The sequence below is a fragment of the Serinus canaria genome, chromosome 3 (genome assembly GCF_022539315.1).
Source record: "Serinus canaria isolate serCan28SL12 chromosome 3, serCan2020, whole genome shotgun sequence".
Taxonomy (NCBI): Eukaryota; Metazoa; Chordata; class Aves; order Passeriformes; family Fringillidae; genus Serinus; species Serinus canaria.
The window spans coordinates 48,758,514-48,786,085 of record NC_066316.1 but is presented as its reverse complement, the minus strand read 5'-3'; the positions used below and the strand labels follow the sequence as shown (position 1 = coordinate 48,786,085).

Sequence of the window (27,572 nt, the reverse complement as noted above, 5' to 3'; positions counted from 1 at the left end):
AGCTCCCCAGGTGGGATCTCACCAGAGTGTGGTAGAGGTGCAGAATCCCCTCCCTTGCTCTGCTGCCCACTCTGCTTTGGATGCAGCCCAGAACATGCTTGGCTTTCTGGGCTGCAAGCACACATTACTGGGTCATGTCCAGCCTCCTGCCCACCAGCATCCCCAAGTCCTTCTCAGCAGGACTATTCCCAGTAAGCAGGTAATGAAGAAGTGGAGTACAATGTCATCCTATCCTTCCTTAGAGGAAAATCATTCTTCTGTCACTTTGTGCTTTGGATGTGGCAGCTTATTTTCTAGTTAATTAGAGGATGAGGGAAAACAGCTCCTTGTTGGATTAGCATTGACAGTAGACTAAAACTCTGTATTAGTTTCATTCACATTCAGACTTTGCTGTGTTATGGCTAGAACTGGCATAAAACTGCCCACTATTCAGAGAAGGTGACCAGAAAGAAGAGCTCCTGCCTGGAAGCCTCTAATTAGTTTTGAATCTGCTTAAAGTCTAAACTAATAAGCTACTGCATTTTGTTGTGTGTAACTGAAGCTCCTTAATTATCACTGGGGCTGCTGTTTGAAGTCTGCAGCCTAAGGAAGGTGAATATCTGCTTTGTTTATTAACTAGTGGCAGAATGTCAAGGACAACTCTGATAGCCTGTGGGTAGCCACTGTGGAGCTGCTCAGTGTAACCCCATCTGAGCAGCACAGTAGAATTAAAAGGGGAGAATGTGCAGTAAAAGCACCTTTTCAACAGGATGAAGGTTTTTATACTTGCTTTAAATGCAACAAATAAAAATACCAGTGATGAGGCTTGCTTTTTGTGACAGTTGTTGGGACTTGTGGGGCTTATAGAGTGGACATGTAGCCCTATGGCTTCTAGAAGAATAAATCTGTATTTATAGCATAATGCTTTAAAGACCAATTTGTTCCCCCCTCCACGTGAAAGTGGTAGAAAGGGTCCTTCATAACATCACCTGGAAGGATTGTGGTTCTGGTCACCATAAGAACCTACCAGGAAGACTGTAGCCATGGCATGTGAAGTGCAGGAGCTCATTTTAAAACTGTTGGCATTAAGAGATTGGAGGTCCCCAGCTTGACATTGTGTAAATTGGATACTTTGCCCAGTGGCTATTTATGTTCTTTTTCGTTCTTAGGGTGAAACCACAGTCGTTCTATGTGTTTGTGCTGTCTTGGTAATGGATTATAGTTGCTTTCTGTACTGTCTCAGATGTTAGTTTCTGAATTTCTTTTGATCACTCACAAATATGCATTGCAGATTTTTAGTATAAATCTGAAAAAATAATTGGGTGGAACAGAAATCTGAAACAGAGCCATGAAAACTTAAAAACAGAATAACAATTTTTTTTCCTTGGGTGTGTGTTTGCCAATAGAATCTGTGTAGACTTTCTCCACTATCACTGTATTAGGTTAGCTACATTTGAAAATAATTCTCCAGCTTCTCCTCACATTTAGTTCCTGCAGCCTGGAAGATATACAGATCCTCTGTCTTTTGAGGCTGTTATAATTATATCAGAATTATTTGAAAATATGAGTTATGTTTTTATAGCATGGCATAGTTTTTAAGCTGCAGTACAGAATTCTTTTGTAAGAAAAAAAAATCTGTTTTCTATTTTATGTTGGAGGTCTTTACTACAGGGGAGGAAAGTATTTCCAGCTGCTCTTTTAAAGTGCTGCTGATTACTGCTTACTGTACATGTCCTCTTTAAAGCACCCATGTAATCTTAGGACATTAGTTGTAAATTTGTGTGTATGTAGTGACAGGATTGTTTTTCAGCTTTAATTCAAATATATGGCAGCAGTGGATCGGTAATAGGATTTCATCCCTTCCTTAAAGCTCAACTAAGCAGAAGGCTTGAGAAATTAAAACTTTAGGATGAAGATAATATTCTTCAATAAATGTTGTTAACTTCAAAGTTCAGGTTGTCTCAATTCCTATCTAATACATCAGTACTTAGACATAGAGATCTGGGTCACTTAGTGTTTCATCCTTTGGGGCTATTCTTTTCCTTTGAAGGTCATCTTTATTACCAGTCTGTTCTTCCTGCTGTCACTCCTGTTCTTCCACCTTTGGCCTTAACCCCCTGCTAGGAAAGAAAATCCCTGCTGAGGGAGAGGGTTTTGAAGTTAGAGCTCATAACTGCTTTTACTTTACATTTTCCTCACTGTTCCTTGGTGTGCTCTAATTTTTTAGCTGGTGCTTATTATCTTTTCTGGACAATATCTATCAAACTACTTGTTATCCCTAGCATGCTACGTATTATTTTTTCTCAAGAACTGGGTGAAGCATTCCAGCTGCAAGTGAGAAGCAAGAATGAAAGCTTCTTGCTCTCCTAGTAATTTCCTAACTCCCAAAACATGGGCAAGCACAAAGTCAGGAATGATTCTTAGACTGTTATTTTGGCTAAAGCAGTTGTTAGCAAGTGGTATAAGACCAAAACTTCTAAAATACGGGTTGCAACACTATCTTGGTGAACTCTAAAAAGTTCAGTTGGTTATACTAAAACTTAGAAATGTGAGCCTGGTAGAATTGGGGTTGCATGAGATTTCCTCACAGTCCTTAAAAGAGGACAGCTTTTACTTGTAGCTGTCTCATCTGATGTGCTAGTAAACCAGGCTACTTGCTCTGAAATGTCATCCTGAATGGTACTGAACACTCACTGCTTCTTATCTAGAAGGAATATTTTAACTAGTTTTGAAATTCACAACTCCAAACATAGTTATGCCTTCATACTCCTGAGCAGCACAGCATGACAAGGAGGAAAAAAAGCTGAAGTAGATGGGAGGATGCAGAAGACAAAAATTTGGGCCTGTGTGGAGAAACATGGAAATACCAAATGCTGAGTGTTTTGGCCTTGTCTGTCTTGAAATTAAGTATTACTTTACTCCTAAAATATTATAATACAGCTAGTGCTTGATGTGAAAATAAAATTTAACTACTTACTCAGAAGAAGCATTCTAGCTGTTAGCTCTGGTTTCTCTACAGTGTTCTGGTGTGGGATAGCTTGTTTCTTTCATCCTGATTTTGGGAGAAGGAATGCTGCAGAATAACAGCCTCAAATGGGTGAAATTTAGTTTGTCTAAATTTAATAATGTTGCTAATCAGAGCTTTTAAAATTGCTGACTATAACAGTTTCTCATCTGAGTTTCATTTCAATCGCTAGAAGACAGTACTGTTGTGCAGAATTATAAGGTGATTTTTTCCTAGGAAATTATTTGAAGTTGCTGATAACTTAAAATACTTGGATCATATTGTTATTACATGAAAAAAATCCTCTTATGGACACAAACTTTAGTGTTTGCATCAGTCAAAAATCTTTTGGATGATTGAAAATTAGGACCATATTCTGCCAGTCTATTTTTAAGTTCATTGAGCATGTTTTTGATGGCAGTGCATTCTGTTTGTTTGAGTGATTGTGTCAAAAGAGCAGAGAGAACCAGGTATCTGAGTTTTCATCCCTTAGCACTTTAACTCTTATGAATTTTTGACAGTGTTTCTGCTCACTGTAAAAGATGAACAAAAATCAGTGCTTCTACTCCATATGTTTTTTTGTTGATGGGGAAAAGCCCTTTTTTCACACATGGGAATAACACTTCTACCATGTGGACTAGCATGAGTTGATGATGGTAACACTCTAAAAGGAAAACCTAGGTTTTTAATTAGTTATTGAGTTCTTACTGCATGCCTTTTAAAAAAAATTCTGTCAAATGTCTAACCAGTTCAGGGCATCTGTGGGTAGCTATAGATACACTTAAAACAGTGATATAAATTACAATAAAACAAGCTGTATCTCTGTTCTTACTAGAGAATGCATTTCAGATTTCCTTTTAGCAGTTTCATTATGATGCATATAATGATGATGTATCTTATGGGGGAATATTCTGACACTTGTCTTGTTTTCAGAGCTGTTGATAGGCAGAATTTCTTGGAGACAGAGATGAAGAAAGTACAGGCCTCACACAAGGATCTGGAGAGCTTCCTCAAGTGGATTCAGGAGGCAGAGACAACAGTAAATGTTCTGGCAGATGCCTCTGAGCGTGAGAACACTGCTCAGGACAGTGTCTACGTAAGGGAACTCAGAACGCAAATGCAGGTGAGAAATAATAACTGAATAATATTGCTGTTCTTTAGGTTTTCTCTCCATGGCAAATGCTGTAAAGAAAAGCTATCTACATTCTTGGGGAAAGCTGCAGCCTATTGGAAGGTGTTTCCTAAGACAGTGTTTTAGAAGTCAGGTGTATGAAAGAAGCAGATTTATCTTCCTAAGGTTTGAAGCACATATTTTTGTGTATGACTTTGGCACTGAGGGCTCTTAAATGTCCTTGGAGGGTGACTGCATTCAGGAAGTGTACGCTTCATTAAACCAAGTCATGTTGTGTGATTGTTCAACCAAACAATTTAATCTACTTCCCTCCAACTAAAGCCCTCCTGGGCTGCACTCTCTTCTATTTCTGTCTGCCACCTTCCTCCTGCTTTTTTAGCAATCCAAGAAGTTGTTGTGCTTGGATTACCCCTTCTCCCTCTCCTACTGCCCAGCAGCTCCCCAGCTGGTCTTCTTTCTTGTTCAGGCCCCAGACTGGAAACCTTAGAAATGACTGAGGAGTTTAACTGACACCACTTATTAAATCCTGCACTCTTGTGTTTGGATTAATGTCACCTGTGATCTAAGTGGTTTTGAGCAGCTTATAATGAAAAAAAGATGTTGCTTTTAGTAGTGCTCGTAATCTGAACATATCTATACTGAATTGAAATGAAACAAGACTGTTAGAAATATCTGATAGCAAGTTATTCTTGCTAATCATAGTAAGAGCACGATGTTTTGTGGAAGCTTGTCTCTGTTGAAGATGGCATGTCACTCACCAAATTATTCTAATCAGTCATGTAAGTTATCTGTAGAGATGTGGCTTTTTGTGAAATGATGAGCCTAGTCTCTAGAGGTGACATCTAGAACTTAATGTTGTGCTTTCTAGTGGTGCCACTTCCAACTAATGCAATGTAGTGGAGGTGGAAGAGCTAAAACAGGACACTGGCAGGGAACAACAGAAGGCAGTGCTATGTGTAAATAGACTGATTTCTGCATCACCTTGCATTCTGTGTGGTCAATCACACCAAGATACAGCTTGTTATCGACTGTTATTTCACAGTTTGTTGGCTCTGTGTGGCTGTGAAGCACTGTGTGTGTGTAAGGTTGTTTTCCATTCTTTCTGGTGCTGCAATCTGATTAAAATTGCCTGAGTTGTGCTGCATGAGGGGAGAACTGTTGGGTAAGACTGCTGTGAGAGAAGGAGAAGGACCAACTACTGACTTTGCACTTTGTCCTGGCTTGTCACAGCTGAAAACCAGGGGCATGACCTCCCTGGTTCACCATGCTGCTACTTGATATTGTCCATATCTTTGAGACCGTGTGTTGCTGCACACTATGCACATGAAGTATCATCACTTAACTCACCCATGACCTTACATAACATGATCAGCCTTTTCTGGCTACCTTAGGAAGTGGTGCATGTCAAAGACTGTCATAGCATAATGACTTCCGGAATGATCTTTGTCTCCTACCATCTTACAGTCTTAAATGTAAATGAAGACATTCATATCATGACTCCAAAATCACTGTTTATGTTTTCAAGTATTGCACTTCTGAAAACAAAATGAAGTTCCAACATCTTGCTGTGCCTCAAAAGATCAAGCCCACTCCCTTGCAAGTTCTTAAGCTTATTATCTGATTAGACAAAGATAATTTCCTTTTCTTCCCCCCTTATGTGGTGTAAAATGACAGTGTTGTTCTCTTGGTGCCTTGTTGAATATGTAAAGAAGTATTGGTTTTAAGGTTAGTGGTTCAATGGTTTTAAGAAGAATGCAGGGATTATAACCTTCTCTGTTCTGTGTGAAGATGCCCCTGCTCCCAAAGCCTGTGCATTAAGTAAAACTTTCCTAGGAGTTCAAGGTGTGATAAATTCTAGGTGAAATGAGCTGAACCTAGACAAAAGGTGATGAATTTGTTGTTGTTGCTGCTGTTACATGTCATGCATTTTCAAAATAGGATCATCTGTTAAACTGGCATCTGTGCATGCATGGGAGGACTATACTCCATTACATTTTGGCCTAACTTATTTGGCTGCAGCTCAAGTCACTCTACAGTGGAATCAATGATCTGAGCCCTGAAGCCTTGTTTTGCCTTTCATTGTGATACCTGAGGCCAGCAACAGTACCATGCAAACAATGCAGACTTTGAGTGTGGTTGCAATGTCTTTTTGAAAATGAAAAATCCAAATTGGATCATCAATCTGTTCAAATAATTCTCTCAGTATCTAAACCTTGTAAAAGTTTTTTTTTCCATTCAGGTTAGTTCTAAAACACTACAGTCTGTTTTGGAAAATATTTAGCAGTGACTTGGAAGAGATTAAAACCTAATTTGAAAAAAGATGCAGAAAATAAGCTAGGAAATAGTAAGAAGTAGTGCAAGGTATGTGAAGTCCTGGGCCTACACGTGTTAAGGTGCTCAAAAGAATTCAAAGATTTTTCTTGTATTGTAGAAAAAGTTACCATAAGTAGTGGCTGGCTGTTTTGTCTCACTGCTTGATTCAAACTTATAGATTGAAAGATCTGGGAAGATAAAAAGCAGAAGGAAAGGTGTGGACTGTGGGGTCTCTCTTGCACAGAAGAGCTTTGAGCTTTTGCGCAGTCATTTCTGAATGGTTTCAGAGTTCTGCTGCTTCACAGGTTTCCATAAAAGATATTTGGTAAGAGCTAATCATGGTAGGCTCAATCTGGAAAGTTAAAGAAGCAGAATTCTGTTGGAAGAGATGTAAGCCAGGAGCAATGGCATGCAGAGGAACAGTTCAAATAAGTCATGAAGATGAGAAAAGACAGTGTGTCTGGCAAGGTGAATACAGATGGTAAGATTTCTATATATAACATGGAATCTGTTTATCTGTTCAAAATGATGTTGTTATTGTTGTGGACACATCAAGAAAGCAGAGTACAAGGAAATGGGGTTTATGTGAGGAGTGGTAGAAATGTTGGTTCAGTCCTAAAAATAAAGATGAAAAGGTTGTGTTCACAGAATTGGATGGGAAGAGTTTTTAAAAGTCCTGTATGAAGAACTTGAACCTTGTATTCTTCTCCTTTCATAGGAAAGTGCCTTAGAAGCAAAGCAGTGTATAATGAACTGTGCATTATTTTGGATCATACAAACTTGTCAGAATAGCTGTTGCCTGCATATTGTGCTTGATTGATGTGCTTGGAACGTGTAGGGACCTTTTCATGTGGAAATATGTGCTTTAAATCATCTGATCAGTGCTTCACCTACTGTGTTCGGGCCTCCCTGAACCTTTGCTACAGCAGCCCCTCTGATACAGGTTTAAGTAAATTCATCAAAGCACCTTTGGAAGCTGACTCTGGTTATGCTGCAGTTTTGCCACACCTAGGGGTGTGTTGGCTGTATTACATTAGGAATGCCTTGCTGGTAGCAAACAGCTTCCATGCTCTTGAACATCCTACTGTTATCCTTAGATGGGTTAAATAATTCTGCTTTGTCATGGGAAATACATCAAAATTATGTTAGCTCTTTGGGTTCAAGGATGACTTAGAGGAGGGGTTGATGATGCAACTGTATGCTTTTACTTTATCAAAACCCTGTCTTTTTCTTGTCTAAAGTCATTCTAGAAAATATTTAATTGGAAATGACTTGTGAAAAACATTGCTACTTTCTGGTGCAAGTGGGATCCTTTAGATCCCTTTGACTAAATTTGCTTTAAAAGAGTTTTTATAGAAAGAAGTTTACCCCCTGCAATTTTCCCCTTTGTGTTGGGTAATCTAGTTTTGAGAAACGCCTGTGTGATTTATTAGCCTTTAACGTATGGATGATATAATTAGGGCAAGTATCCCTGTGCTCCTCTCTCAAGATTTATAACACAATCTGTTATTCACTCACTCTACAGCTCTGCCAGAGCTGCGTTCACTCTGAGAACGAGAGCATCCTTTCCCAGGGTGAGGAAGCAAGCACTCTGTCTGCTGATAGAAAGCAGCTACTAGGGAGGAACAACTGTTGTGATACACTGGAGCCGTCTTCCTGAAGGAATTCCTTTTTTGTTCCTGCAGCTTTCAGGCTTAAATTAATAACCTTTTTCTGGCTATTTAGTGCACTCCTGAACGGAGGCATACGATCGGCTGCTCAACTTCATTTGCCCTCTGCAGAAGCAGAGCTGAGCAGTACTGATTAGAGGAATCTGTGAAGGCTGTTATCTTTTTGCATTTGTTTTGTGGGGTTATTTTTGGAGAAAAACTTATGCTGTATCAATCTTCTTTGCCTTTGAAACGTATAAAGCCTGTAGCTTGCAAAAGCAGTCCTGGAAGAGAGCATGCTCAGAAAGCTGGCAAATCATTGTCCAGTGACCGGGAGGAAATGATAGTTGCTCTTCATTTATAATGCAAATTCTGAGGTATCTTCAGAAGTGTGGCAAACTTAAAATGATGGCTGTGGTGAGAACCTCTCTTCAGAAAGTTGTGGTGTTGTTGCATCGTTTACAGAGGATGGCAGTTTCTTCTCCCCGTTACCAGAAGCTTTGTAAGGTAGGAAACGTAAGCCCTAAATGTCGAGTGTTTGTATTGCTAACTCTGTTGTCTTTCTGAGATAAAAAGAAAAGAAAGTGAGCATGGGATGAGTGTCAAAATCATCTTGGCTGTCTAGTGTTTTTAAGCCTGTAATGCTTTCCATGTGTGTTTTGTTAAAAATACAATAAGGAAAAAAACAACCCAAAACAAAACAACCCAGTGCTTGTCAGAGTGATACATTTTTTTTTTTAGAAAAGTGCTCTCTTGCCCACCATTTAGGTGTCGGGGAGGAAAACTGTTATATTCACTGGGTTTTTTTTTTTTTTTGTTTGTTTTTTTTTTTTTTTTTGTTTTTTTTTTTTTTTTTGTAAAATACAACCAGTTCTTTTCCTAGGGAGTTAGTTACTTCTTGGTATATGTGATTCTTTAACTCCTGTGTACCCATTATGTAGAATAACTGTGTTTTTCCATGCCCAGTGTATTTTTCTTATGAGCTTTATGAAGCTTTTAATTAGGAATGAGTTCAACAGACTTAATACACAGCCATTAATTTCTGCCTTCACTGACCGTGCTCTTTCAGTTAAAAAAATCAGGAAAAGTTTGAGGAAAAGCATGTTGACATAGGCTACCACTTTTTGCTGGTTTTGATGGTTCCTGTTTTGGTGGATGATTGTTTCTGTTTCCAAAGATGGTGTTTACATTTTGTTTTCTTTCACAGGGTCAGTAGTTCTGAACCTTAATACTATGGTGATGATCTAGGATACCTAGTAAAAATCACTTTTAAAAGTAGTTTTGATCACTCACCAGATTAAAATAAGTAAATAAAATTAATAAACTTCTAACTGATCTGTAAAGTCCGTGAGTTAATACTGCTGCAGTGTTGAAGCCAGTGTGAGGTGGTCATGCTGTGCTATTATTGAACTTCTAATATAAGAAATTCTGTCTTGAAACTTTGCAAAATTATAAAATTTGATAGGTCTTCAGCTGTATATATACTGACATTACATAAATTCGATTTGGCTGCCTTTGAAATTGTTTTTCTCTTCTTTCTGCTTATGATACTTTTAGAGTGTCTGTGTTTTTTGATGAAAATACGTCTGTGTTTTGCATACAAGGTGTGCGAGAACCAAAGTCTTGTTCTGATGATAGAGCAAAGCCACCTTAACTCATCCTACCTGCTTCAATCTGAGATGTGCTTTCTGTTGTGAGGAATTTAAAAATGACATCAAGTGAGAGAGATCCCATCCTTAGAGTAGGGTTTAAAAGTAAGGAAAAAGTATCATGCAGTATATTGTTCAGTGAAGCTTGTAGATGAAGTTCTGGCATATGGGGAAGAACATTTTCTTCAGATGGCTGTTTCAGCTTGCTTCAGTTTACCAAGCTGTACTAATAGATGCATCTTCATTATGAAGAATGAAAGTCAGTGGTTTGTGTACATACAAGCTGCTTTAACAAACCTTCCTCAGTTGTTCTTGTCTATCAGTTGTCAATAAACAGCCTGTTTGCTTTTGTGAATAAAGCAGCTTTTTTAAAATAATGTAAAGATGTGGGTTATAATTGCCTGTTTAGTCACATTATTTGTATAAACTTGTTTGTAAAATACTTGTCAAGCCACTATTTAGTGACTCCTGGAGTTATAATTATTTGCTAATTATCCTGAGAGCCTAGTTAATGGATCTATACTTAATTTGTTGAGTTTAAATCTACCCAAGGGGTAGTGAAAAAAAATCTTCTAAAAGGCTGTTATTAAAATACATTTTCTGATTGAGAGCCCATGCAGTAATAGCCTTGGGAATTACACACTGCTTAAAATTACACAGTGTATGGGGTTTTTTTTGCTTTTAAAAAGTCACGTGGCTTAGTTTTTCAGATATCTGTGCTTAGTTTACTGAAGGTAGAATTGTTGGTCTTCTTGAAGAGTTAAATCAGGCAGTAATTGAGGTGGAAAAAAAGAAATGGTTTACGATCCCAGTCACTTCCAGCAGGTGTCAATGTAAGGCAATGATAGATGGAAGTCTGGTGATGGAAATGTTAATGCTTTGATGAGAAAATGTATGGAAATTACTAAGAGCAACCATGACAGCATGTCAGGAAGTATTTCTTGTAGTGCCCTGTATACTCCTGTCTTTGGAATGTCAGATGTTTGTATGGGACTTGTGCACTCTCTGGATACACTGGTATAGTTCAGATCTGCAGAAGAGAAGCTATTCACTATAGTGTATGAATTATTGCATTGTATCCAGGGTAGTTGCTTCATGAACTACATCTAAATGTTTCATGTCAAGTGTCCTCTAAATCGTAACAGAGGGCCAATAAAATATTTAAGACAAATTCTTGAAGTTTAGTTTTTTTTAGACTGCACTGTTTATGAAAGAAGTAGTAAGGCTTTATTATTTAACTGTACTGGGAATAGTCATGATTGCTACTATTATATGAGGCTGTTAAAAGGAACAATCAGCCTTCATAGTTCACAATTTGCAGATTTCTTTATAGCAAAAACAAAAATAAACACTTCGTTGACATACTACAGCATGGCTGAAAAAACAAAGTTTAGGGTATTTCTTCTGTTGCTGCTTTTTCTTTCACAAATTTCTTCTTACCAAGGTGAGCTTTGCCAGATAGACCTTTTCACTTGTTTTTATTTGATTATTTTACCTTGAAATTAGTGGCAAACCAGGGCAAAATGTCTGCACTTGGCATTTGGTTGTCCGTATGTAATAAGTTTTGCTTTTTTGTTGCTAGCAGCTCTGTTTCAAAACTCTTGTGTAAGACTTTGATGCTGATAATGAACAATTAGAAAACTGTTGTATGGGCTGTCATCTGCTCTATGTTCTTGCTAATATGATTGTTCCTTAAAGAAAGACTTTTATTAGTTATATCCAACTAGCTCAGTCTGGAATGAATTAATAACAGAAAAAAATCATTTTGAGATACAAATTGATACATCTTTTCTGAGAGATCAGAGCTACAACATTACTTATAAAACTAAAGTAGAGAATTGTGAATTTTTTTAAACTTCTCTGATGGAAGGTAAAGAATAGTGCATCTCTGGCAGACAGTTAAATTATTACCTTGAAATATGTGTCCTGCTTGTGTAATTTGACTGTGTATTTTTAAAACACACTGCTAGCATTCAGGGACTGGAGCATTCATCCCCTGGGAAACAGGCTGAGAAACAAACCTAGTTGCTGAGTGGGTTTTTCTCATTTTTCTCTCTCACTTTTTTGATAAATTCTTGAGAAGAACATGCTTAAAAAAAAAATCAACTCTCTTAATATAATAAATAATAAAATACTCAATTCTCAAACCTGATCCAACATGAGTCTTCATGTGGCAACTTAGGTGAGTTCCTGACTTCCTCAGCTATGAAACACATCAGAAACATGTCTCCTGAGGTATGTTTTTAAGAATACATAAGTTAAAATCAGCATTATATGCTATTTTTTAATGGCCAGTGTTAAATTTATAAAACTTCAGGAAGTTAGAAGCACAGAGAATGCTGGGGTCAGCCAAAACCTTTTTTTGCGGTGATACTGGTGATGCATTCCAAAATACCTTTACATCATGTTGAGTTTTGAGAGTAGCAGCAAAGCCTCTGTTCCTATGAAATTTTGGGAGAAAAAAAAAAAAAAAAGAAGTTCATGGAGGCAGGGCAAAAAAAAAAAAACCTGGGAAGCTATGTTGGGAAATGTGTAGGTTAATCCTGGTTCCAGTGAATTCCACAAAGACATAAGTTTTTTAATGTTTACATGACTTCGAGTTGATTTAGAAAATAAATCATTGACACTTGACAAATTCAGGTATAAAATACAGATAACCAAATGTGGGTGAGGAGGAGCAGCAATGTAGTACATTCATTGGACAGCAGAAATGAGAACCAAAGTTAATTTTGGAAACATGTTCTGAAGTAGGCTACTGTATTAAGCAGGTTGTTGATTGGAAAAGGAAGCAATGTCGTCAAAAGCATTGCTAAATTATGCAGACGGTTTCTTTTTTTAGATGAGAAAGATAACTCCAGACTGCTTGATATGGTTCTAGTTGTATAAAGGACATTCTAATTAGATTTAGAAAAAAAGCCTTATTGAAGGGAGGAGGCCAGAATTAAAGGGATCCTTGGATAATAACGACTATTATCTACCCTAACACAATAATGCTAGGAGTGAACTGATAAGAACAAAATGGCTATTTTGAAAAAGGAGATGTAGTAAATAATATCTGATGATCAACCTCTCACGAGTTTAGGATTTACCATTTTAGAAAAGAACTGAGTAGTGTAACTGGAAACCACCCCACCTCAGAACACCCACAGCTTGTTTGCAGTGGGAGTGATTGTAGAAGTGGTTTTCAGTGTGATTTCTTGAGACAGAGTATGTACAGGGCTGGGAAAAAACATGACTTGGGTTCTTGATAAGCAGAACAGGACTAACATACAGCTAATCAAGGGCAACAAGGTACCTTGAGGGTGTTTAGAGACAGAATATAAACCTTATTTGAAGGAACGTGAATAGGCTAGGAATGAGTGTCAGTCGCTGGTCATTTAAAGTGAATGAGATGGACATAATTTCTTTGTGGATTTGGATTAAAAGTGGTAAAGCTGAAAACTGGAGGAGAATACTTGAAATGATAGGCATCTTAAAGTCTTGGGAGGTGACAGATGATTTGCTTCTGGCCTTTATTATAGAATGATCACAGCAGCTAGAGAAACAATGGAAGGCTGAAGGGAGAAAATTTTTAATAACTTTTAAAAAATGAGGTAAGTGAAGGTTGGAAATGACTAGCCAGTCAGTCAAAAGATGTGAAAACGAGAAATAGGGGCAAGAAATTAAATTCCAGTTGGAAATGTAATAACTATAATGGAATTCAGTTTTCCATTGGTATCGAATTGCACCTTTGTGTATACTCTGTCAGTGATGGACAACCACTACTAGGGGCTTTGGTGTGTAGACAAGATGTTGTTAACTGTTAGCAGGTTATTTACTGATTGATTTCCTTTGGACTTTCAGAGGGGTCTGGTAAAAAAATACATCAGTGGCATACTGGAGGGATATTTTTGTTTTGATAGGTCAGAGAGATATGAGATCCTCAGAGCTTCCATAGACATTCCAGGCTAGTATAAGTTGGTTCATGAAGAAAGATGTGGATTCTGGCTGTGATTGGAGTTGGAGTGTAGAAGAATGGGCAGAATTTCAAAGAGAAACTTGTAGGTGAAGTTACTGGGAAGACCTTTTGATAGTGAGACTTAGGAGCTTACTGTCTTTCCCCAAGGACTCCTGTGACCTCAGTGCTTAAAGAAAACATCTCCCAGTGCAGTGGTTTACTTCAGTGAGGCAGTTCCAAGCACAATAGACAAGATGGTGACTGTGAAGAGCCATCATGGATTTTGAGAAGGATGCCCAAACTGTTTGCTTTCTGTTAGAAAGTTGTTGCTGTGTCTTTGGATGTAGGGAAAGCAGTACTGTTCCCTGATCATGATTTTAGAAAGACTTTGAATGCAGTCTTTCACAGCCAAATCAGAGATATGGACAAGACACATGACCCAAAAGGTGGGAAGACAATGTCAGGACCATTTGTGTTCTTCATGGGATGGAACAAAGACTGGTACAGTTTATGAAACAGACTGATACTGTTATGAATCTAGTGTGGGACAGAGTACACTCTCAGCAGGTTTGTGAATGATAGTAGACTGTGGAGGAACAGGAACAGTTCTGTTCCCATTCCTTGGGCCTCAAGAGGGAGGGATGGGCTGACAGGAACCCCATGAATTTTTTAAAAAGCCCCCAAACAACCCAAAGCCAGTTTTTGCCCCTGAGGAGGAGTGATTCAATGCATTGGTACAAGTGTGAGAAGGATTATAGCCAGACAGGAAGAAGTGTTTATGTTTTTCTACTTAGCACTCATGAGGTCATGTCTGGAATACCACAGTTGGCTTCAGGCCCCCAGTTTGACAGATAGTGAGAGACTGGGGGGAGAATGCAGTGCTTGGAGCACAGGACATGAGTGGAGCAGCAGGGGAGCTGACTTTGGAAGAGAGAAGGATCCAGGAATTTCCAGCTGCTGTCACTGCATACCTGGTGAGTTGTTACTATAAAAGATGGAGCCAGGCTCTTCTTGGAGGGGCCCTGTGGAAGGAAAAGAGGCAGTGGGAATAAGCTGTAGCAAGGGAGTTGGGTGTAAGAGCAACAATTCTGCACAGGAACTGTAACTGCACACTGGAGGGGGTTGCCCAAAAAACCAGGCTGTTATATTTCCCTCTCTGGCGGTATTAACACTTGTAGTGGATAAGGCCCTTAGCAGCAGACCCAGCTTTGAAATTAGTTCTTGGAATTGGCAGGAGGTTTGACCTCCAGAGGTCTTCCAACTTGAGATTTTCTATGATTCTCTGTGCTAGTGCCCTATTAGCTTCTAAGTGAAGACTAAAATAGTCAAAATGATAGTGCAGCAGTTTTCAGCTGTGGATTGCTCACTTCCTATGAAAAGGAGCTTCATGGTTTTCCTCCATGTGAAAAAATTCTTACTTCTCTGCTGAATTTTGATCTAAATTGGGGCCTGCTATGAGTCTGCTGAACAGCCACAGCGTGTACTCATTTGCAAACCCTTTTGCTGTAGTCTAACCTCAATGGTGGTAATGCAGTACAGTCAGGCACTTGGTGCATATCTGAATTATGTGCCTATGATTAGAAGGCATTTTAATATAGCATAAAATTTTTTCATCTAACCTTCCCCCCACTTCTGCATTTTCAGATAATGTTTTCAGAACTTAAGAAGAAGACAGAAAGGTTTTGCACATCTTGAGTGATGGGGCTGACCTAAATGAAACCACTTTGTTTTGCCATTTGTCTAATTAGGATCAGTGCCAAATAAAACTGTATAATAAATGGGCAAATCATTGTAAACCCTTGTGCTCTCCAGTCCTCTATGTATCAGGGAGCTTCTCTAGAAATAGAGTGGTTTCTTTAGGGTGAAATAAGAAGGAAAAATAAAATGGGAGAGAACATAAAGCTTCAGAATTTCAGTATTTTTAAGTGCTGCACCAGTCATTCCTATTTGCAAACAAAATGCAGCTTAACAAAAGTTAAGACAGGTTCTAGGATATAGCGCTTTTTTTAATAGTATTTTGTAGTAATGTGGAAGGGAGGAAAGGAGAGAGATGAGATGAGAGAAATATTTCAGGACATGCTTCTAGAATCCTCTTACATTTATTTGAAGGCAACTCTGATTTTTAAGCTGAAAGTATTTTGCTATTGCAGCAAAAATAAATCTAAAATATGAGGTAGTTCTATTAAAGCATGAATGTAGCATTAATGGGAATCTTGACTTCCATGAACTTCTCATGTTTACAGGAGCTGGATCAATATTTGATATGAGACCCTCTTGCCATATCATTTCACCACAGTGCTTTTTGATTGCTGCTATTTTTCAGGAAGCAGTTTTCCCCCTCTCTTTCCCTTAGGGCTTAATTACCCATCCCAAATTCATGAAGTTGTGAAGCAGTAGTTGCCTAGAACAGCATAGTGCTTCACCAGTTTGTGTCTAGAGAACTGACAGTGCTTTCTTGTCTTCTTCAGACAGATCATTTGAGCTTATTTTTAAGAAAAGCTGCACTCACTAGGTAACTGGGAAAATAATGCTGTTTGAAGATGTCCTGTCACTGTTAGTCATCAGGGACTCTGGAAGAGTTCTGGCCTCCTTTTTGTCTTCCCCTCTGTTTTTAATCAAGACAAACTGTAAGAGACATCATGTTCCAAAGTTGCCCTCAGAGTTTTCTATTTCATATCCACTGCTTGCAGACTTGTGTTGGATTCTGGCTGCTCTGTGATGTTTTCATGCTGGGCACTTTTGATACACTTTGGTGCAAAGGATTTTACTTCAAAGCAAAAGTATCTTGCTCAGCCCTGCATAGTTGGGTAATTGAATGTGGGTGGAAGATGTCAGTGGTGTTTTTGATAATTGATATCCTGTGTTGCGCTACAGAGAGCAGTTTTTTGTAGTTGCAGAGTAATTCTGTTTACTGGTGGTCTATGGTACATGGTAAATATGGTAGGTGCTGCAAGTGAAGTAACAAAGTGAAATGCTGCTTAACTCAAGCTGTGCCAGTGAAGGTTTAAGTTGGATATTAGGAAAAAATTCTTCACTGAAAGGGCAGTCAGGCATTGGAATAAGCTGCCCAGAGAAGTGGTGGGATTAGAATTCCTGGAAGTGTTGAAAAAAAAGTGTAGATGGGTTGTGTAGGGACATGGGTTAGTACTGGACTTGGCAGTGCTGGGTGAATGATTGGAATTGAAGATATTAGAGGTCTCTTCCAACCTTAATGATTCTATGAGTCTGTAGATGCTCCTTATTTGCTGATGAGCCCTGTATTTAAGGGCACGGTATTGTGCTTATAGGGCAAGTGCTGGTTTCTCTGCACTGGTGTTCCAGATTTCTGAACTTGAGACAGCATCCTTTCTGGGGAGAGGTGGGGACTTGGTTTTCAGTCAATTCTTGCTCAATTCTTGGCATTTTTGCTGAGACTGCTGATCAATTAGTGCTAATTGTGCTGGGTTTTGGGATATGGTCCTAGAACAGTCATCTGAGGTCGCTGCTTTCTGTCACCTGCCGTCTTTGGACTCAGTTTGTGAATTATGATTTTTGCTTTCCTATTTTATTTCTTTTAAGAGGGGATGCATTATTAGCCCCGAAATAATCACTCACCCTTCACATTCAATTTTGGATGTTCCATATCAAATATTGGAAGTCTCTTGGTTATTATTCTCTCTTATTTTTTGCTACAAAGAGGAGTATTCTTTTGCTGCAAGTTGCAACACAGCAAGCTATTTGAAACAAACGTCTTTCTCCGCTTTCTGTTACTGAAATTAAACTTCAAATTTCAGAGGTTAAATGCAAGTTACTCAATATTTGGGATTCTTGGGCACCTATGAGAAGGATGGAAGCATAAAAGTCACAGATTACACAAAAATCTTCTTTCCCCACTTTTTTCTTTATTAGTAAGCAGGACAATTTCCTCATTTGGAAGAGGGGGAAATGCTTTCAGAAAGAAAAGAGAGAAGCCTGCCAATGATGTTTCACTTCTTTGCTATGTGTTTGCATCTGGAGTTAAAAGCAGGCCCTCAGCTATTTCAGTGAAATAGCTATATATCAATTTGTAGGCCATTATCTTTCACTTCATATAGCTCAGCAGTGTAATGATAAATGAATTCTGAATTTCTTTCCATAGTTCTCAGTAAGAATAGTCTTAAACGATTCAGCTGTTATCTGTAAGCAGATAATTTAGCCCAGTTGTGGGAGACTTTCATCCCTTGTAACATTTTTCCCTCTATATTAAAGGTACTTTGAAATGAAACTAAGGGAGATAATTAAGAAGGTTCAGTTGAAGAATTTGGATCTGGACATGACCTTCCATGAGCATTGTCTCTAAATGAGCTGATATGATAAGGCACTTGCATAGGATTAGTTAAAATTATTTAGATTTAGAAAACAAGTGGATGCTAGATTTTTGCACTAGGCTAGAATTTTGATTAATACTCATTTTGTCTAAACTTCCTTTTTACTGGATGTCTTACTATTACATGAAATCTTGAAATTTATCATTGCATCTCAGACTGCATGGGATGAGGAAAGCAATTTTATTTTAGTTGAAAACAAGAGTATTTCCTCTCCTTTTTTTCAGTGGCAGAAGTATGGTAGTGATCTCTTCCATAAGGAGAAACTGTCACTCTGCCAGCAGAACCTGAATACACGTTTTGCAAGTGTTTGGTTGTGACTGAAATAGGGGATGGAGGTGAGGGGTGTTGTTTCAAAAAGCACTGAAAATATGGGTTGCCTTTTAATTATGGTGTCAACTATTGTTTTAGTTGGAAAAGAGTGCAAAACAACCCCAAACTAGCCCATGGTTTTTGTGATTTTGGAGAAATCTTTGGAAGTTGTGATCAGGTTCTAAGGACTATAGCAGGCTTTATCCATTGGAAAAACCTCTTGTTTAAGCTATCACTCAATAGTGGTCCAATGTATAGCCTAACTTTCTGCACTTCAGGAGTGCTTTTTGTTGGCTAAAGCAGCCTCATAGATTGACAGTGCCAGATAAAAGTTTCCCTCTATGGATTAAGGTCAATTCAAGGAAGGAAAAGTGTCAGAGGGAATAGCATTGCTGGAACTTGCAACACGGTTTTATTTTGACTTTGCTAGTAAGGGACTGCAAGAGGGGAGTAGCTTCTCTTATCTGCTTTGGTAAAATGACAACCAGCAGAGATTGTCTAAAGCTACTCAGCTGTTGCTGTGGTATAGAAGGTGATATGCATTTGGTAGCACAAGTAGTTGTTGGTACACATGCTGATTGTAACAGTGATCAGAAGGGTGTTTCACTGTAGTGATCCTGTGTGGTTGAAGAGCAACCATTTTTTTCCATGAGTTTACAATGAACCTTTGGGTTTAGGTTAACAGATAATCTTCATGCAAGCAGAAACATGAAAAGTTGTATGGAGTAACGAGTAAAGCATGGAAAATATGAAAACCAAAGGTAAGATAGCCAATGTGTGGTAGGCATCATAGAATGGCCTGGATTGGAAAGGACCTTAAAGATCATCTTGTTCCACCCTCTCTTGCCATGATCAGGGACATCTTCCACCAGACAAGGCTGCTCACCATCCAGAATTGACTATTTTCAGGGACAGGGCATCTACAACTTCTCTGGGCAGCCTGTTCCAGTGCCTCACCACCCTCATAGTGAAAGTTTTTTCCTTAACTAATCTTAACTATCTCCTCTTTCACTTTAAAACCATTTCTCTGTGTTCTGTCACTATCTGCCCATGTAAAATGTTGCTTTCCCTCTTTTTTTTTTCCTCCTTTAATTTCTGGTAGGCTGCAATGAGCTCTTTCTGGAGTATTTTCCAAGCTGAACAACCTCAGTTTCTTGGTCTATCTTCAAAGGAGTGGTGGTCCAGCCCCCTGATTGTCTTTGTTCTTCCTCCTCTGGACCTGCTCTGGCAAGTCTGTGTGCTGAGGGCTCCATACCTGGATTCAGATGTTCAGGTGGAGTTTCATGAGGGCAGAGAAGAAAGGTAGAATCCTCCCTGGACCCACTTGCCACACTTCTTTTGATGCAGCCCAGGATGTTATTGGCCTTCAGGCCTGCAAGCTCACATTGCTAGGTCCTGTCCAGGTTTTTATCCACTGGGTCCTCCAAGCTCCACAGGGCTGGAATCAGCTCTTCTCCCACTCTGTAGTCATATCTGGGATTGCCCTAGGTGCAGCACCTTGCACTTGGAATTTTTTATCTTTTTAATGTTCTCATGGTCCCACATCTCAAGTTTGTCCAGGTCTTTCTGGATATTGAATTTAGGAATAAGCCAAGGGTTTGCTTTGGTCTAAGACTGTGTGATTCACTCGGTTAAAAGTATGTTAATATTTAAAAATCAGTGTTCCAATTCAACATTTGAGGAGACAATGAAGATTTTGTTAGTGAGCAAATAGAGGCTTTAATATTACTGAGGTCCAGTACATTATTGAGAAGGTGTATATTCCCTGGAGGATCATGTTGGTGGTGTTGAAATGTAATGAACATGATTTTAGAAAAAAGAGACATTATAGGCTGAGCAAAAAATTAACAGCTGTAAGGGAGAAGAAATAAAGCCATCTAATGGTGTTACTTTTGCATATTTTATTAACTTGGCTGTCAGCCTGCCTGCTGTAAGTCTCTTGTGCCAGGTGAGTGCTGCTAGAAATTATGTCTATGTATAAACAACCTACACCATTTTTGAATCAAGGACAAAGAAACCATATATGCATAGAATATAGTTATCTTTTTCTTGTAGGAAATCAAGGGAAATGAAACTTACCTGGTAGTTGTTTCGATACTCTCTGAATAGCAGATCTAGAACAGCATGCAATAAATTTTAGAATAGAAATGAGAAGGTGTAGGAAAGTTGTACACTATATCTTTTTCAGGCTTTAGTCCAATTGCATAGGACATGTTGAAAGGGAACTGTGATTTAGATCAAGTTAGAAAGCCCAGGGCATGAAGTTAAGTATAATAATTTGTCTTGTTTAGCATTGTTTAATTTGATTATAAAATATGCTTAGATTTTATGGCTGTTTTGGTATTGTCCCAGCATCTTTCAAGAGATAAGTCTTTGGCAGTGGCATTTGTGTTGTGACTTAGGGAAAAATAAAATGAGATTAAAGACACTTTAGAAATAGAAACAGCTGGCTTACAGTTTGTAATGATGGTATGAATTTCATGGTCTTGTTTCACCTAATGGTGATTTACTGGGATGGTTTTTGAAGTCAGAGTCAACACACTGAAAGGGAGAGCTGGCAGTTGGTCATGGCTGCACTTTAGAGTATTGTGGCCTCAGTTTGTAAGGGAGCCTGAAACTTGTACAGGCAGGGTGGCCAGAATTAATGAACCTGTTAAAAAGACATAAAATAGCACAACTAGGCACTGAGCTGCAGAAAACACGCATCTCCCCAGTTGTTGCAGCACTGTCTGGTTTGTTCTTCTGATGCAACATTTTAGTAGAGGCTCTAAGGTGAGTAAATTCCTGTTGCTGCAGAAGAGTGAGAGACTGGGTGTGAGAGACATGAAATAACTGCTCTGCAGAATTTCTCAGTACAGGAAGCAAATGAGCCATGATCCCTAGGCACGAGCTGACACTTGTGTTGATTTTTCTCAACCTTTCCCCCTTCCCCCAGACCCCTAAAGATTTCACCAACAGAAAATAAATGCTTCTTGCTTCTGATACAGCCCCTTCTCCTACTTTGCATTATTGCTGTGATTTGACTGCTTCAAGCAGCAGGACTGTCAGGGTTTGCACAAAGTGCTAAGAGATAAAAGAAGCTACACCTTCTTTTTGTCTGCTCTTGTGCTGTAAATCTATGCAGATGCACAGGCCATCACTGCCTGTGGCTTTCTCTTAGTAAAAGAGAGTACATTTTAATTTTTCTCAGTGGAAGAAAGCAGAACAAAGGGAAGTAAATAAGTTGCTGTTCCTTTTGATATCTTGTGGCTAATTTTATTCTTTATAATTTGATCACAACCGTGGGAATTCTGATACCATGCTGATATCTCCTGTTACTGTAGCTGCTTTTGGCAACTTCCTTTGCATTATCATTTGACGTTAATTTTCATACATGCTCCTGAGGAAAATGATTACTTCCTCTTCCCAACTTTTTTGTGAAGTTCTGCAAAATGGTCACCTGTCAGTTAAAATTCAGTGCATTGAAAGGCCACCTACTGATTCCTCTGCAGGAGGCACCACAAATACTTGGTGTTTACTTTTTGAGGGAGGGAGAAGCCCTCTCTACTCTCCTCCAAGAGCACTTTCCCAGCTGATGCAATGTAGGTGGAGATGTAATTGTAAAGATAAAGTAGAATGAAACATTTTGTTGCTGTGTGTTTTGGAGAAACCTATTTCTGATTTTTTTAATGAAGAAAGGCCATGGCTTCAAAGTAGTGTTATTCTATATATTGTCCACATGTTATATTTGCTGCTGCCATCTGGTTTCACTTATAGGTTTGAGATTTGGCAAAGAGAATACTGCAGAAGGTTTTCCTGTGGCACCATTGTTATGTAAGTTCTTTTGGGGTTAGACTGTCTTGAAAGTATTAAATTGCACTGTGCCTGTGATCACGGTGAAGCTGTGCATGGAAAGGAAAGCTGCTCCCTTATCCATTCTTGTCTGTCATGGTGTTTTTATAGATGTGTGAATGAGGTGAGCTATGTAATTCAGCCTGAGTGATAAAATGGATTTGATTTAAAATGAGAGACACAGTGCTGTGGAGGTATATGATATGACTACACCCAAAAGGGCCTTTGAAATTGCAAATGGAATTTAGCAAGCAACTTTCCTAAGAACATCTGTTCCTGATGATAGTTAAATACATGCCAAATTTGCTACTGGAGTTTAGAGAGAGGTATAAGTTGGATACTGGTGGTTCTACCCCAGCATTTCCTTTTGAAATTTTTATGTGTCAAAAATATTTGTTGTTGAGATAGAAGCCCCAAATTTTTTGGCTTGCATGCATAAAGATGAGCTATGTATTCAAGGGTTGTGTGATGCTATAGATAGCATTGGAGATGGACAAACTTTGTTTCAGATAAATGAGTGATTCTGGAAGATACTTCCCTTGTATTTGAAGACACTTGCTGTGCATTTGGGGCATTCAGAGATGTACATATGAATTCAGTGCAGAAGGATCAAGTAGGCATTTGGGGTGATGTTATCTTCATGTTTCTAGTACATAAAGAAATAATCTGAGTGGTGAGAAACAGTGCAGATAAAAGCACAGAGGCTTGCTTGTCACCTAGTTTTAGTTCAACACTGAGATCATCTCTTCCTGTGTCACTTAAGGATATTTGTCTGGTCTGTTCAGGAAAGTTTTTTACAGCTCCTTTTAAGACAAACTGAGTCACCTTTTTCAAGATATTAAAGCTTTTTTTTTTAGTATTTTATTCTGATGTGCAAATTAAATTTTATTCCTTATAATTGAAAGAAGTATAAGGTCCTTCAACTCACCACAAACCTGAATTTACAGTTCAAGAATGTATTCCCACAGTAGTTTGCACATATTTCAATATATATTGAAAGACCATTGTGCTTTCTCCTTTCTCATTTACTCCTTGGGTAATTTGTAGTTTATTTAACTGTTTCTGAGAACTAGTGAAGTCAGGGTAAATGACACTACCATTCCTATATCCCCAAGGTTTGTTATCATGTCACTGAAGCATATTAAGATAGCCTGGCATGATTGATTTTTGACAAATCATGTTGACTGGTGCTAATTTTCATCTTATGTATGATATCCATAATACTTTTTTCACAGAAATTGAAGTAAAGCTTATGGACAGTAAATTCTTAGCTCCTTCTTTAATCCCTAATTTAAAGAGAAGAGCTATATGTGCATTTTTCTGCCATCTTCTGTTGGTGCCCAGAGATAACTGCTAATAGATCTTAGACACTAATGACCTATTATCTAAGTATTATTTGTCAGATTTAATAATTTAAACATAATTTGAGAAAGCCACACTTAGTACTTTTGGCCTTTTCTCCTGTTGAAGCTCAGCTTTTTGCTACTTCATCTGGGTGGTTAAATAATTATCTGAAACACAATATTCCTCATTAGTGAGATTGTAAGCAGAGGAAAGTATTAAACATTCCTTCCTTCTCAGCATAATTACTTAATAGCTTCCCTTTGTGGTCTTGTTACTGGCTTGAATAAAAACCTGCTGTTTTCAAAAAGTAACGTCATAGATTATACAGGAATTAAGGTATCATTTATTGCATTTTTCTCTCTGTAAAGGAAATTAACTATTTTCTTAGTAGGATGTTTAATTTCAAAATAATATAGTAATTTTGTTGTTGATGATAAAAATAACAGCTTGTGTTTGTATTAAGGGGTTGGGTCTGCAGGCAGTGAAGCAAACTTTGGCAGGATGGTATAGAAGTGAGTCTGGAAATAACAAGGCAAACAGTCTTACCATGCAAACAGTCTGATCCCAACCTTAAACCTCAGCATGTGTGTTATTACATGAATGCTTGAGCCAGTGTGTACATCAGACACTTTTTGCCAGTTTTTGAATATCTAGTTTAAAAATAACTGGTTTTATGATACTGGGAAGCAGGGGCCTATTTTCAACAAACACCACCTATATCTTAGGTCAAGGATTTGGCAGGATCTTCATACTTGAAGGCAAGTGTGGAAATGAATGATATCTACTAGTAATGAGATCTACCTGTCACTCTTCCAAGGAGGGCTGGTTACATAAGGGTGTCTGTGTAGATCTTGCTGAATTGATAATATGTCCAGTTGGCACTGAAAAGAAGGCAGGGATTTTGCCTCAATTACATTCACAATGGGAAAGATGGCATTTTTGGATCTTTTTTTTTTTTTGCTAAATGGAAACTGAGCATATCATGGAACATGTTTTGACAGTGAATGGTATATGGGAAACAGGCATAAAGAAGACTAAAACCACAACAAAACCTCTTTTCTGATCACTTTAAGCATGGATAATTTAAGTGGAGGGAATTAAAAAGGATTATGAAATGGTGCATTTTTACCTTTAAAGACTGTGAAAGGCTTAGTAGTAAGTGGCAAATTTTTTAAGCAGATGGTAAATGTTTGAAGGCACTGTATCATCTTTTAGGTCTGCTTAGAGAAATTCCAAAAAGCTCCGTGGTGGCTCACAAACTGAGTTTTTCTGGAATACACAATACAGATTAGACATGTACAGCTGTTTAAGAAATTATAATATGAACAACTAAGGCAAATGACCTTTCAATAAGGAAACCTAATAATAATGAGGAATATTGAAGGCTAGTTTAAAGAGCTTTTTGATAAGAAGAATATTTGAATGTGCACAGAGAATAGTTGCTTCTTCTGGGATTGGAACTTGTTAACTGTATGGAATCTTTGTATAAATTATGTCCAGCAGTGAAAATAAGGGTAAATGGATGGATAATATATTTATAAACAATGAACAGCAAGAAGATCCGAAAGATTTAATAATTAACTTGACTGTACTTTTAACCTGACCATGCTTACCTGAAAATGCTTTGCTGTTTTTATACCTTCCTCTTAGTTGTTTTCTGTTGCCATATGTTTTCTGCTTTACAAGCTGGAAGATAATTTTTGGTGCATCTCATTCCAACATGTATCTGTTTTATATATGATTAAAATGCCTCAGAAAAGCTTTTTCTGCTAAAAGAAGCTTGCTGCTTGTTACTGCTGCTCTTATGCTGACTTGTATTGAGGGTCTCTCTTTAGCCTCGCAATTGTCTGTGTTTCACTATGAACTTAGGCTGCAGCCTGCCTTCATCCTCTGCACTCCTTCCACCACTGCACAACCTGTGCTTGCTCAGTGCTCTGCTTGTTGATATTCTTGGCTCCAAGCTCCTGGCTGTCACGATAACACAAGTAATTAATCAGAGACAGTTGATCATGCTTCACTGAAGTCTTAGGCTTAAACCATGAGGTAGTACCAATGGGAAAAACTGTCAGAGCCCTTCAGTTGGAATTCCTGGATCATGCCTCTCTGTGGTCTTTCTTTTTTTTTTTTTCTTCTTCTAAAAGTGGATGGATGCATGTGGATGCTTAGTGTCTTAGCAGGTGTAAGGCAGTGGTGTTGTGGCTTTTTTTCTGTGCTTTTCCTCCCACATATTCATGTATCCATTTATAGAATGCTCATTTGTGTTTTCTGTATTCTCAACAGGAGATGACATTTCGCAGACTTGAAACAAATGCCATCTTTTCCCAGCTTAGCATGGTCATAATTTTCTGCCTATTTTATTAATTGGCCTTGCTGAATTTTTGGTGTCTCTTGACATCGTTTTACAATTGTGGTCTGTGAATGCATGATTAAAAAGCTCTGCATGCAGCAGTAAGATTCCACTATGGACACCTAAAGGACTGTTCAGCTCTCCTCTCACTTTAGGCTCCTCATTTTATGTACTAAGAATTAATTATTTATTACTGTTCTGCTGTTTGGAAACAACACTATTTATAGTTGGTAATTATGTCAGAATTTATAGAAAATAAAAATAATAAAAACAAGGCTTAAACTTGTCTGTCTTAAAGTAGCTCTATGATGAATGCACGGGGTGTTTGCCATCTAAAAAAATGTAGATTACTTCTGTGTGAGGTATCACTGGAGGTCACTATTTAGCATCTGGTAAATGAAATTTACCTTTTTTATTATCATTCTGACTTGCTTGGGAATAGGGATTTATATTTTTGCAGCTTCAATAAAGAATAATAAATAACTTAAGTGTTTCATAATTTAGGGTGGAGGCAATCTGTAAATGAAAGGCTTTTTCAAAACAAATAAGCAAATCACTTAACATCAGTAATATAAACTAATTTTTTGTCTGTTTTTCCACTTCTATAAATTTTAAATGTAATAAAGAAAAGCTTTTTATGAAGATGGAATGGCCTATGTGTTGCCAAGTGTCTGTGATGGCTGTGCAGGTTAGGGTTCTCCTCCCTGCTGTGCTATGAAAGATGGTGATTAAATTCACAGAGCTGTGATACTGCTGTGGATTAAGTTGTTCATCCTAAAAAAAAAAAAAATCTGAAAAGCAAAACCACTCCCAAAGGAATTGATAATGTTTACATAGTGGGAACTTTTTGCAATTTAAGTAAAAATTACTTTTTTATAATTTAGAACTATAGCTGTAAAATTCCTGTAAGTGTGTGACAAAAATACTCACATACAGGGTTAAAGGGTATGAATTGCTGATACATCCACTTTCAGAGTCTCAATTTTCCATGCTTTTTTATGACTCCTGGCTTAAGTAAGCAGATTTTTCCTTTTTAAAGACCATCCTTGGTCTGTTGTATGGTTTGATGTGGGGTAGGTCATCTGCAAAAAACCAGGAGTTGGGTTGCAGTCATTCCATAGTGGGTAACCTGCCAGCCCACATGGAGCTGATGATCAGCCACTTCAAGTCCTGGATTTTCTGATTATTCATTCCCAGTTGTAAAATAGTAAAAGTGACACTTATCTTGGATGAAAGGAGATGCTAAAGTGAAGGACTTTTGAGGGATGGTATTTTTCCTAAATTTTTTATGAATGTCCATAATTAAAGTTTAGACCAATTTAATGGGGTTTTTTTTGAAATAAATATGTAGGCATGCAGCATGTCTTAATGTAGAAAACTTATAGTTAGAGAAAACAATGAGGAAGCAAAGAAAGGTGATCTAATGCCTGACTTTCCTACAGGCCCTCTGTTCTGTATTGTTTAAGGTGCAACTTTACACAGTGATTAAACAATTCTGGAGACTCACTGAACTCTGGCTTTGGTATTTAAGTACTCTCATTTTTTCCTACACCTATGAGGTTCGAGAGCAACAGTCTCTGCAATATTAAAAAAAGAGAAAAGTAAAAAATATATAAATACTAGTTCATCTTTATTAATGATGCCTTTTTTCTTGTGGTCTGCTTGATTCTTCAGGACTGTTGAATGCGGAGAATCTGTGGGTGGGAGGCTGAAATGAGAAGATCAGATGTGA

The 27,572-nt window shown here is 38.1% G+C and overlaps 1 protein-coding gene across 5 annotated transcripts in view; it reads left to right on the top strand.

Annotated features, from left to right (window-relative positions):
* The window catches only part of UTRN (utrophin), a 362,109-nt gene that overhangs the window by 176,292 nt on the left and 158,245 nt on the right, over nt 1-27,572 (top strand). For 4 of the 5 annotated variants that reach the window (XM_050973004.1, XM_030235269.2, XM_018916973.3 and 1 more), the window contains one exon: nt 3,917-4,106. In XM_050973004.1, the coding sequence (XP_050828961.1) occupies nt 3,917-4,106 (190 nt within the window). Of the gene's footprint in view, nt 1-3,916; nt 4,107-8,404; nt 8,585-27,572 lie in introns of those variants that run through there. The other variant, XM_018916976.3, reaches the window with a different exon arrangement.